The 14095-nt window shown below is 42.4% G+C and overlaps 1 protein-coding gene across 1 annotated transcript in view; it reads right to left on the bottom strand.

Moving 5' to 3' along the window:
- LOC139376832 (polypeptide N-acetylgalactosaminyltransferase 2) overlaps window positions 1-14095 on the bottom strand; it is a 99478-nt gene that overhangs the window by 20512 nt on the left and 64871 nt on the right. Inside the window, exon 3 of the mRNA XM_071119779.1 lies at window positions 6911-7064. Within this exon, the coding sequence (XP_070975880.1) occupies window positions 6911-7064 (154 nt within the window). The remainder of the gene's footprint in view (window positions 1-6910; window positions 7065-14095) is intronic.

The following is a 14095-nucleotide window of genomic DNA, read 5'->3' as shown; positions in this document are numbered from 1 at the left end:
CTCTTTGTTTCTTGGGACCTAGAACAAGCATCTCTGTTTTGTCCGAGTTTAAAAGTAGAAAGTTTGCAGCCATCCACTTCCTTATGTCTGAAACACATGCTTCTAGCGAGGGCAATTTTGGGGCGTCACCCTGTTTCATTGAAATGTACAGCTGTGTGTCATCCGCATAGCAGTGAAAGTTAACATTATGTTTTCGAATGACATCCCCAAGAGGTAAAATATATAGTGAAAACAATAGTGGTCCTAAAACGGAACCTTGAGGAACATAGAAATGTACAGTTGATTTGTAAGAGGACAAACCATTCACAGAGACAAACTGATATCTTTCCGACAGATAAGATCTAAACCAGGCCAGAACTTGTGCATGTAGACCCATTTGTATGTATGTATTTACATACATACATACACATACATATACACACCAGGACGAGAAAATCAACAGCCTGGCACTTAACGAACTATACGAGGCTATAAACAAGCACGTAACCATGCAACTGCTTTCCTTTTTGTTGGTGATTTTAATTCTACGTCATTAAGACTTGTAATGCCCGACTTCCATCAACACGTCTTCTTCGCCACTAGAGGTGATAAAGTCCTAGACCACAAGCAAGCATACAAGGTCCTCCCTCATCTTGAAAATCAGATCATGACTCCATAACTAGAAGCTCAAACAGGAAGTACCCATGATGCACTCTGTTGAGAAATGGTCCTCCAAATGGTCCTCTTTCACTCGCATGCCAACTGTTTCAGCCAGGCACTGGGAGAGCGCAACTCAATTCTCAGTGAAGAAGACATGAAACTTTCAAAGACACTGGCCTAATCCTGTAGTGTCATGGAAACCAATATGCACAATAAAGATTGTTTTCACCAAATCATATCAGTCAGAACCACGTTAATGTCAATTACAGAGGAAACCTATCCCTGATTCAAATACACTGACAACTATAGCCATATATGGTGAACCGGCATAGATTTAACCCTCAAATACTTCAACCCACACACACAGTGAGAGGAGCCAAGCTGGTGAAGCAAACAAATCAATGTGCCACCCCCTGGCACTGATATCCAGCAACTATGTATACAGAGACCTCAGCATTAAATAATTTTCACCGGAGCACATACTGTGAACCTGGCACATTGACGGGTGAGAGATACAATTCAATCCCCTCCTAGAAGTTGCAGCTCTCTACAGACACATGGGAAATTAAATCAGCATGCGGTACCTCTGGAGTAAACAAATCAATCACTGTGAATTCTTCCCCATTTCCTTTGTAAGACTAACAGGACAGGTTGAAAGCTGAAAACAGGGCATTTGGGAGAAAGCAAAGATGAGTGTGCTGTTGTTGTAGCACTCATTGCAATACTCATCCACATAACAACAGAGGAGAGAAGACAAAAAGCTGAAATATCGATGTTCACATTCAGCCTGGTTTCTGATGACTAATATTTCAGTCTGGTTCCTGATGACTGCAATATTGGCAGGAGATGTGACCCTGCATTCCATTTGGAGAACTTGCAGACGCACTGACCACAGCCAGAAGCACGTGTCAGTTCCTGAACTGCAACTCCTGACAAAGACATCCCTCACAAGACTTCCTGCATACCTGCCCCAGTCATAAACCACAGACCTATGTACAGTATGGTGGAGTGGCTAAATGCTTAGTGTATTACACATTTTTATTTTTATTTTATTTATCCGTTATTTTACCAGGTAAGTTGACTGAGAACACGTTCTCATTTGCAGCAACGACCTGGGGAATAGTTACAGGGGAGAGGAGGGGGATTAATGAGCCAATTGTAAACATGAATGAGATAGTCACATCCTACAACTTCGAGAGCATATTTTAGGTACTTTGCAGAGACAGAGTTGAGTAACTTCCAGCTCTTTAGCTCGTGGGACCCACAGACGATAACGAGAGATGGTGAACTCTGTGTTAGCTAAGAACACCACAGGCCTCCCCAAACCATTACTTACTGGTGACTTAAGTAATACTATAGTGCTTTCCCTAGTGATTCCAAAATCTGTATATAAATTGGATATTTTACATTAATTCTGAGAACACCATCTAATGTAAGAAGCACAATTTACTTATTTTTTGGACTGGAATGTATTTGTCCTGCAGCTTCAGGAACAACCGTAATCAAGATACTGATTAATCTAGAACATGCGGGGACAAGAATATTTGTCCAAGTCCAGCAAAAATGTCATGAGAAATAATTCATTATGCAGAGAAAATGATGATTAAACCTGTGGATGGTTAAAAATTGCCATTTTATATTTGTTACTGTCAACTGAATGATTGCCCAAAATTCCAATTACATATGCAGGTACAGTATGAGCAGTTGTCTAGATTCTAGAGGCAACTGCTTTGAGGGACACACAAATACATATTTTACTCACACAAATACCATAATCATGTTTTTGAATAATCAGGCTTTAATTGCAGACGGCAATGACTTATAAATATGTATCGATTTCCAGAGATTTTTGTTTTGTTTATCGCCCAGTGCCCACCCACTATTATATTTGCATCAGCCAGATGGGAAAGCGGGAGAAAGTGTTTTCACAGAGTGGCAGAAATGCTGACCTCAATATATTAATTTGTGGCCACTGAAGAACACTGCTGTCAACATGACCCACGAGCATCGATGGTAGAGAATATTTATCAGATGTTATGTTATATTTTAGCTAAATCAAAATGTTGTAGCTCAATAAACATTGCTTCAATGCCTGCTACATCTGGCCAATGTCCTATTTGGTCCATGCTATGTAAAGTATCAGAAAAATAACACGAAAACCCGCCAGGAATCAGTGGCGCAATCTTATCAACATACACAAGTCCTATACCAGACACCATGTTTCCATTTACAAGGAGTAGCAGACATTTCAATCCATCGCTAAAGCCCAAAACAACAACTCTTCGACTTACTCATGACATATGGATTTGTCCCTCCTGTCCTGACATCTGGGCAGGGATAGTGCTCTGGGTCCCGGGGAGCACAGGGGGGGGGAAGACCACAGGATAATCAATTGTACCTTTGAGCACCACTCCCTGGGCTGACATGAGGGCACCAATGTGGAGCAGGGGCGACTCCTGGGCCACCAGAAAACATTGATCAGAATGCCAGAGAGGGAAAGCCACATTGTTACAGCAACCGACCTCTCCCTCTCATTAGCATTCCAACACATTGGCTTCTGTGCTTCCCCACTCTTCTACAACCCGTCCTTTGTCAAATTGTATCCACTTTGATGGATCATCCTGCCCCTTGCCACCCCTTCACTGACTTCGATATTTTCTCTTGTAACACACTGTGTCCCACGGGGCCAAAAGGCCTCGACATCAGAATACCCTAAGCAGTGGCAGATGACTGGGCATCAGATATAAAACGGTAAAGGGCACTTCCAGTTCAATATGATATTGCATTATTGGGGAAGTCCCTGGGCACCTGCCTTAGTCACAGCCATTTTACTCAAAAACCAACCCACTTGGCCATGTACACCCTCCCAAAGAGATAAAGAATCCATTACACACATGAGGATAAATCTCATGCTAATTTGCTTTGTATAGTCCGGAATTCAAACATTATGGAAATCCGAGGGTATAAGAGAGAGGCCACAGAGGTTTCCAGGTGCAAATAAAAAAGCAGGGATTCTCTTAACTGGATGACAAGAGTGAGATGAATATGTCAAACTGACAGGGGTAATGGACGAAGCTCTTCCAGAGTAGGATTCCTGTTATCTGAAGGTTCTCTCTGGAGTATCTATCTAAGCTCTATTGACCTGGCCCATCCAGAGACATAAATCAAGCAGGACATTGACATCGTTGGACCACAATTAAGTGATAATGCCCTCGAAGCCGGTGTTTGGAAGATATATTGGCACGGGTGTTGTTAGGCCCAAGACGAAATCGAGGGTCGGCAAACCGTGCAAATATGTCCTCCAAACACCGGCTTCAAGGGCATTATCACTTTTATACAACGGGTTACCAACATATTCAAATAATGATTGACATATTTTCATAAAAAATAATATTTTGATGAATTTATTCATACTATTTCATCCTTCCACAAGATATAGTCCCGACACAAATCTAGGGTTGCTACCTAAGCCAGCTGCTCGTCCATTCTATCGGTCCGGCTGCCAGAGACGCGACCCAGCCGTTTGTTCTAAATGTTCCGTTGCCATACTGGCTGCAAATGTTCTTATTCCTTACTTGCTAGCTCCTTACAGCCACATCAAACAGTGCAGCCAGAATAAGAGCAAAGTAGCTGTTACTCTGTTATTTGCGTTAGTTTATGCTCTTGTCTAGTGACATTTATTTGGATACATCCATTACAATAAGCTAACGATGCACAATTTCGCCTGGCATAGAAAATGTGCACTCTCGTCAGGACACTGTTGTTCAGAGGAGCTAGCCAACAACAAACCTTACACAATCACTTCAAACTGAAGCTGGAAAGACTTCAAACTAGCTGCACATCGTTTCATTTGACCTGTTTTCTATTGATAATTTCAAGTTTATAATTTGCCTGGCTGGGCTGATGAGACTTTGGATTATGCAGTGAGACGGAACAGAGTAAATAGGCATTTCAACGGTATAGCTGTAGCAGGTGGACATTTGGAAGGACTCCCAAGTTCATTATCTGTACGACTTTTGAGTAACTTGTGGAATAGACACCCGCTGGAATGCAGTTTTAACCAATCAGCATCCAGGATTAGACCCCCCTGTCGTATAAAGAACTACAATCACCATCGATTCATCATCAACTGCTCCAACTAGGAAGAAAATGGAAGTGTAACTCGCTATCAATCTACCATCATGACCCCCCACAATAAGCCATCTATACGCCTGTATTTTTACCCAGAGGACCTGCACTTACTTTGATCTTTGAGCAGTTTTTCTTCAAAAAGAAGATGAGAGAGCCAGACAATTGGGAGCTTCACACACTTCCTGCGCCGACAGAGATGGCCACTTCGCGTTCCTAGGAAACTATGCAGTATTTTGTTTTTTTACGTGTTATTTCTTACATTGGTACCCCAGGTAATCTTAGGTTTTATTACATACAGTCGGGAGGAACTACTGGATATAAGAGCAACGTCAACTCACCATCATTACGACCAGGAATACGACTTTCCCGAAGCGGATCCTGTGTTTTGCCCACCACCCATGACAATGGATCGGATCCCAGTCGGCAAACCAAAACAACGTCGCCGTAAAATGGGCAGACGAAGCGGTCCTCGCCTTGAGGACAATACAGTGCCACTGACATGACCCGCTACCAAAACCTGCGGACTCTCCTTCACCGCGGCCAACGTAAATAAAACATTTAAATGTGTTAACCCTCGTGAGGCTTCAGGCCCAGACGGCATCCCCAGCAGCGTCCTCAGAGCATGCACAGACCAACATGTCCACCCCGCTGATCCTCAACACTGGGGCCCCACAAGGGTGCATTCTGAGCCCTCTCCTGTACTCCCTGTTCACCCACGACTGCTTGTCCATGCACGCCTCCAACTCAATCATCAAGTTTGCAGACGACACTACAGTGGTAGGCTTGATTACCAACAACAACGAGACGGCCTACAGGGAGGAGGTGAGGGCCCTTGGAGTGTGGTGTCAGGAAAATAACCTCACAATCAACGTCAACAGAACAAAGGAGATGATCGTGGACTTCAGGAAACAGCAGAGGGAGCACCCCCCTATCCACATCGACGGGACAGTAGTGGAGAGGGTAGTAAGTTAAGTTCCTCGGCGTACACATCACGCACAAACTGAATTGGTCCACCCACACAGACAGCGTGGTGAAGAAGAACAACCTCAGGAGGCTGAAGAAATTTGCCTTGTCACCAAAAGTACTCAAACTTTTACAGATGCACAATCGAGAGCATCCTGGCGGGCTGTATCACCGCCTGGTACAGCAACTGCTCCGCTCACAACCGTAAGGCTCTCCAGAGGGTAGTGAGATCTGCACAACGCATCACCGGGGGCACTACCTGCCCTCCATGACACCTACACCACCCGATGTCACAGGAAGGCCATAAAGATCATCAAGGAAAACAACCACCCAGCCACTGCCTGTTCACCCTGCTATCATCCAGAAGGCGAGGTCAGCACGGTGCATCAAAGCTGGGCCCGAGAGACAGAAAAACAGCTTCTATCTCAAGGCCATCAGACTGTTAAACAGCCACCACTAACATCGAGTGGCTGCTGCCAACATACTGACTCAACTCCAGCCACTTTAATAATGGAAAAATGTATGTAAAAATGTATCACTAGCCACTTTAAACAATGCCACTTAATATAATGTTTACATACCCTACATTACTCATCTCAAATGTATATACTGTACTCTATACCATCTACTGCATCTTGCCTATGCCGTTCTGTACCATCACTCATTCATATATTTTTATGTACATATTCTTCATCCCTTTACACTTACATTACTCGTTGGTTATTACTGCATTGTCGGAACTAGAAGCACAAGCATTTCGCTGCACTCGCATTAACATCTGCTACCATGTGTATGTGACAAATAACATTTGATTTGATTTGGATTTGATGATTGCACCAAAAGGTCTCTGCTCGACTGTCCAGTGTTCTTGTGAGGCTTAGTTAGGTTATATTGAGGCACCAGCAGAAGAAACCCTGTTACGTGTTAAGGGGGAGGAACAAGAAAGATGTACACTATATACTTCTGTCGTTGATTCATTTTGCCCTCCTGATAATCAGATGACAGCAGGAGTTCCCAGTTTTTCCCCATAGGACATTACTAATGGGGAAGTTCACTGATTAATCACTTTACTACTCACTGCAGTAAAAACACCATGAATTTGCGAAAATGATTTAATTTGGTTCCCATTTCTTCCTTACTTAATTCCACCCATGACAGAGGTTGAATAAAGACTTACTGGTCGTGTCTGGTGTCAGGGACTCCACGGTCCATCCTGAGCTTGTCACACTCCACCTGATTGAACTTGTTGCGAGCGTAGGGATCCTGCCCCGGCCGCACCACAGTAGCACCGACATACAGGTCCTGGTCAAAGTCTTGCCACCTCACCTTGCCTGCAAACCAGATCAGAGACGCAGGAGATTAAATAAATATACAGTACAGCAATGTTTCCCCTATATTCATTTAGCAGCTGTTGCCACCACTCCAAAAAATATGTAATTTTGCTTTTAAATGGATAGTGCAATTTTGGCAATTACGCCCTTTTTCTAGTTACCAATAGTCAGATGATCCATTTACAGTCATTATGCCAACTCTAGTTAGCAATGGCTTGCGAAACTACCTTAAAACTTCATTCAAACTGCAGACAGAGACATAAAAATGGTATCCATGCGTCCATCTGAGTAAATTGAAAAAGAGCTTAATTGCCAAAATCTCACACTATCCCTTTAAGATCAAATCAAAGTTTATTTGTCATGTGCGCCGAATACAACCTTTCAATGAAATGCTTACTTACAGGCTCTAACCAATGGTGCGGAAAAAAAGAAGGTATGTGTGTGTATGTAAGTAAAGAAATAAAACAACAGTAAAAAGACATTGAAAAAAGAGTAGAGACAAGTTACAACTTATATTTGTAGCAAACAGAGTGAGCAGTGGCCCGAATGAAAGCCACGAGCGCTCAGCCACCGCTTGCTCATCATCTCCCTACAGTGCAGTGGCGCACATCAGTTATATTTCAGATAGTGTCAACATAATTACATTTTTGCATTTTGGAGTCTTCTTAAAAAAAGTCACCAGAAATCATTCTACAATTATTATTTTTTTGTTTTAATCTCCCGCTACCTTTGCCACCCCTGCTGAAAATACTCCTAGGGGAAACACTGGTACAGTGGACAACAGCACAGTAAATTAAGATATTCTAACCTCTTTCCCCCTTACTGGGCAAAAAACAGCTGCTAGCACTTCATCACAAGTGACCATCGTGTTTAGTTTTCACATTCCAGAGCTTAAAGATGAGAGCCATTACCAAACTAATAAGAGCCTGCATTACAAACTCCGTGCCTCTTTCGCTCCCTCTCGCAGGAGGCCACACAGCCTAGTCAAATTATTACACATATAAAATATCTATTTTTAAAACATCCATATTTAATTGTAATGCTTGTCATAACAACGTATGAAAACAAAATGTCAATGCGGCTAAATACTAATGCAGCTGTTATGTGAATTTTTTAATTTAACCTTTATTTAACTAGGCAAGTCAGTTAAGAACAAATTCTTATTCAAAATGATGGCCTACCCCAGCTAAACGCTAACAACGCTGGGCCAATTGTGCGCCACCCTATGGGACTTCCAATCACGGCCGGTTGTGATACCGCCTGGAATCTAACCAGGGTCTGTAGTGACGCCTCTAGCAATGAGATGCAGTGCCTTAGACCGTTGCGCCACTCGGGAGCCCAAAGAATGAAGCCTCTAAAACATGTGAGCATTTGATTACATTGTCTCTCAGACAGGGTGGGGGCACGGAGAGAAAAAAGATCATGAGCAATTCATCTCATGGAGCTCTGGCAGCCTGTATTCCGCATGATAATTAGGAGGGTATGAGAATAATCTGTCACTGATGCTAATTGTTCCACAGAAATGTAATGGTGAATTGCATGCCGGGGGCATTATAACTAGCTAAGCTTAAAAGGGAAAGCAGATGACCTTGTCATTTCCATGATTAACATGTGCAACAGATGACTATTTATGAAATTAATGTTGCAATCTATTAAACGGTTCAGTCTCAGGTCATCATGTTCTGGAGCTTGATCTAAATAGATGGGCAGTAGAACGAGCACGACATCTTTTTTGTCATCTGTTTTTTTTAAACAAAAATATCTTCACGTACATAACCCTCATTACGTTATTAGGTTACATGTTCATTTTGCTAATAACAGCAGTTAAGTCTGTATGGTCTGGTGGTAATAATGTACTAGACTTGTAAAGAGGGAATCAAATCCTCCACGCCCACTGCCATTCCTGAAGACCCATTATAGGCTGCAGTATATTCCGAAACATAAGGTATATAACAATCCCTTATACAGTAGCTTTACTTTATCAGACCTAGGAACTGGTTCCTGTCCAGATCTGTGATCCTGCCCTCAGATACCAGTTAAGAACAGGTTGTCTCTCCTTTATTGCATTTCTTTTGATGTGAAAGTTCAACAGTTCATGCATCCATCTCTCCTCGGCTGCAACATTCCTCCTCTGGCTGTGTTTACTTGACAAAAAGCTTTTAAACATGTCACTAAAGTTGAAAGATGTTTAAAAAGTTGCTCTTGGGTAATAGGAATCTATTCATATAATAGCAATCTGAACAGGATCTCAGAGAGTCATGTCTACTGGTAACTGGCCTACACACAATACCACATAATGTAAAAGTGGAATTATATTTTTAGAAATTAAAAGCTGAAATGTCTTGAGTCAATAAGTATTCAACCTCTTTGTTATGGGAAGCCTAAAAATGTTCCTTAACAAGTCACATGGACTGTGCGCAATAAGTGTTTTTATGACTACCTCATCTCCGTACCCCACACATCTCTGTACCCCTCAGCAGAGCTTTGAATTTCAAACACAGATTCAACTACAAAGACCAGGGAGGTTTTCCAATGAATGGCACCTATTGGTTGATGCGTTAAAAAAAATAGACACTGAATATCCCTTTAAGCATGGAAAAGTTATTAATAACACTTTGGATGGTGTATCAATACACCCAGTCACTACAAGATACAGGAGCCCTTCCTAACTCAGTTGCCGGATAGGAAAGAAACTGCTCAGGGATTTTACCATGAGGCCAATGATGGCTTTTAAACAGTTGCAGAGTTTAATGGATGTAATGGGAGAAAAATGAGGATGGATCAACATTGTAGTTACTCCATAATAATAACCTAAATGAGAGTGAAAAGATGGAAGCCTGTACAGAATAAAAAAATTCTAAAACATAAATCCTGTTTGCAATAAGGCACTAAAGTAAAACTGCAAAAAAATGTGGCAAAGAATTTCACTTTGTGCTGAATACAGTTTTTTTTAAATGGATTCAACCAATTTTCAGGCTGCAACACAACAAAATGTGGATTAAGTCAGAGGGTTATTCTAAAATGGCCTTATTCTAAAATTAAATAAACAGTCCCCCCCCCCATCAATCTACATACAATACCCCATAATGACGAAGCAAAAACGTGTTTTTAGAAATGTTTGCAAATGTATTAAACATTTTAAAATGATATGACATTTACATAAGTATTCAGACACTTCACTCGAATCTTCTTGGGCATGACGTTACAAGCTTGGCACACCTGTATTTGGAGACTTTCTCCCATTCCTCTCTGCAGATCCTCTCAAGCTTTGCCGGGTTGGATGGGGAGCGTCGCTGCACAGCTATTTTCTGGTCTCTCCAGAGATGTTCGATCGGGTTCAAGTCCGGGCTCTGGCTGGGCCACTCAAGGACATTCATAGACTTGTCCTGAAGCCACTCCTGTGTTGTCTTGTTTGTGTGCTTCGGGTCGTTGTCCTGTTGGAAGGTGAACCTTTGCCCCAGTCTGAGGTCCTGAGCGCTCTGGAGCAGGTTTTCATCAAGGATCTCTCTGTACTTTGCTCCGTTCATCTTTGCCTCGATCCTGACTCGTCTCCCAGTTCCTGCCACTGAAAAACATCCCCACAGCATTATGCAGCAACTACCATGCTTCACCTTGGGGATGGTGCCAGGTTTATGCCTGACGTGACCCTTGGCAGTCAGAGTTCAATCTCAGTTTAATCAGAACAGAGAATGTTGTTTCTCATGGTCTGAGAGTTCTTTAGGTGCTTTTTGGCAAACTCCAAGCGGGCTGTCATGTGCCTTTTACTGAGGAGTGGCTTCCGTCTGGCCACTCTACCATAAAGGCCTGATTGGTGGAGTGCTGCAGAGATAGGAGAATCTTCCAGAAGGACAACCATCTCCACAGAGGAACTCTAGAGCTCTGTCAAAGTGCTCGGGTTCACCTCCCTGACCAAGGCCCTTCTCCTCAGATTGCTCAGTTTGGCCAGGCGGCCAGCTGTAAGAGCCTTGGTGGTTCCAAACTTCTTCCATTTAAGAATGATGGAGGCCACTGTGTTCTTGGGGACCTTCAATACTGCAGAAATTGTTTGGTATCCTTCCCCAGATCTGTGCCTCGACACAATCCTGTCTCGGAGCTCTAAAGACAATTAATTTGACCTCATGGCTTGGTTTTTGCTCTGACATGCACTGTCAAATGTGGGACTTAATAAAGACAGGTGTGTGCCTTTCCAAATCATGTCCAATCAATTGAATTTACCACAGGTGGACTCCAATTAAGTTGTAGAAACATCTCACGGATGATCAATGGGAACAGGATGCACTTTAATACATTTTAGAATAAGGCTGTAACGTAACAATGTGGAATGCACTGTATAGGCCATCAACTAAGCCTTATAACTTCCATTGCACTTCTTGAGCAGAGCAGCCATAGTGGAGGCAGACAGAGGCTAATTGTGTCTATGGGCTGGTGTGCTGTGCAGCAGATTCCTCACATATCAAATCAGTTCAGATAATAGCATTGTCAATAAGTAAGAATGATTACTCTAAAATTGAGTGGTCTTATCTTGATCCAAGAGGAAACTCACTCACAGCACATAACACACTGTACACAACAGTACTGTATCAAAAGCACAAAGTGGTGGCCAGAGAAACAGCTAGCAGCATCATAATAATTAAAACCACCATTAACGGAGAAAGACATTCCTACAGGGACTGAGAATACACAGCATCATTCTCAATCAAAGCCAAATGAAGCATGTTCTGTACAAAAGTTAAGAGGGAGAGAAAAGGACCTGCAGCAGAGCAGGATACAGCCGTCATCAGTATAATTAGCTTCTCTGAAGAGAATGGAGCCGCCAGGCTGTGACCTCCACAACACTTCCATCCAGACATGCTCACACACACACACACACACACACACACACACACACACACACACACACACACAAAGCAACAGACTTCAGAAAATGAAAGTGTTACACAACCCAATCATAAACCTCTATGTATAATTAATTTTAAGAAACAAGCAAGTTCGCTGAGACTTCACATCGACCTAATGAAGTTCAGAGCTTTACGGAATTAATTTAATACAACCTTGAGACAAAAAAAACTACTTGTTTTCTCTTCAGCTCGACTGTAGCAGTAAAACAATAAAAAATGATGTATGTGGATACCTACCTGTCGAACATCTCAATCCAAAATCATGGGCATTAATATGGAGTTGGTCACTCCTTTGCTGCTATAACAGCCACTCCTTTTCTGGGAAGGCTTTCTACTAGATGTTGGAACGTTGCTGCAGGTACTTGCTTCCATTCAGCCACAAGAGCATTAGTGAGGTCGGGCACTGGTGTTGGGCGATTAGGCCTTGATTGCAGTCTGCGCACCAATTCATCCCAAAGGTGTTCGATGGGGTTGAGGTCAAGAATCTGTGCAGGCCAGTCAAGTTCATCTACACTGATCTCGACAAACCATTTCTGTATGGACCTCGCTTTGTGCACGGCATTGTCATGCTGAAACAGGAAAGGGCCTTCCCCAAACTGTTACCACAAAGTTGGAAGCAACGAATCATCTTTGTATGTACTGCCAAATTCTCTAAAACAACATTTGGGGCAGCTTATGGTTGAGAAATTAACCTTAAATTATCTGGCAACAGCTCTGGTGCACATTCCTGCAGTCAGCACGCCAAATGCACGCTCCCTCAAAACTTGAGACATCTGTGGCATTGTGTTATGTGACAAAACTGCACATTTTAGAGTGGCCTTCAATTGTCCCCAGCATAAGGTGCACCTGTGTAATGATACTGCTGTTTAATCAGCTTCTGGATATGCCACACCCGGATGGATTATCCTGGCAAACAAGAAATGTTAACTAACAGGGATGGGCTCCCGAGTGGCGCAGCGGTCTAAGGTACTGCAAAGCAGTGATTGAGGCGTCACTACAGACACCCTGGTTCGTATCCAGGCTGTATCACAACCGGCCGTGATTTGGAGTCCCATAGGGCAGCACACAATTGGCCCAGTGTCGTCCGGGTTTGACCGGTGTAGGCAGTCATTGTAAATTAGAATTTGTTCTTAAGTGACTCATACCTCTCCACATTGATCTGGTACTGACTGTCTGTATATAGCTCCATTCTTGTGTATTTTAGTTTATTCCTCGTGTTACTATTTTATTTTAAACTCTGCATTGTTGGGAAGCATTTCATGGTAAAGTTTACATCAGTTGTACTTGCCGCATGTGACAAATAGAATTTGGTTTGATTTGATAGCAGATAGAACAGGCTAATTAAAAGGCAATTTTCACAGGCATTCCATTATACTTTGGAGTCAAAAAAGGATTAATTGTACATTAGGCCATCTGGAAATGAGCTTAATTAAAAATGGGCACCCTTCTGCAAATTCTTTGTTTAACTCAAACTTGAGTGTTAAGCTGAGTGACCTAAATAGCATAAGCCACTGAAACAAGACACAATTGAATATTGATAGGGGTATTATTTTCTACATAAAATACAGGAAACAAAAGCAGATGGGAATGATTTTTCTCCCTGCCCTACCTTTATAGAAAATATGGAATGTTTATGACATAAATTAAACGGAACAGCTCTCCCCCAGAACTACCTTGCCAAGGAAAGAATGTGACAGTCACAGTTATGATGGTAAAAATACTAAAATGTATATATATATATCTCTTCGTACATGGCATGCTGCTTTTTTAAATGCATAAAAAGCCTATCAAGTCAGCATATGCTTACACCTGAGGCTTAATGCATTAAGCAGCCCTGCTAAATTGGATCCCAGTTTGGTTGAGCGCATGGGCTCGCAAATTGTTACGACAGGGGCTTTTCTACTTGGGTGATTGGCCTGAGGACAAGGATCAGACATTTGTAAAAACACCCAGATGAATTCAGATGCTTTTCATAGCATCTCTATACACACACACACACACACACACACACACACACACACACACACACACACACACACACACACACACACACACACACACACACACACCTTGCATAATTAGCCCTGACCTTATGAACAGCAAAGGTAGTTTACTAGTTTTAAACAGAGCCAC

Source organism: Oncorhynchus clarkii, chromosome 20 (assembly GCF_045791955.1).
Source record: "Oncorhynchus clarkii lewisi isolate Uvic-CL-2024 chromosome 20, UVic_Ocla_1.0, whole genome shotgun sequence".
Classification (NCBI taxonomy): domain Eukaryota; kingdom Metazoa; phylum Chordata; class Actinopteri; order Salmoniformes; family Salmonidae; genus Oncorhynchus; species Oncorhynchus clarkii.
Note: the sequence above shows the minus strand (reverse complement) of the source record. Positions and strands in the feature narration are given on the sequence as shown.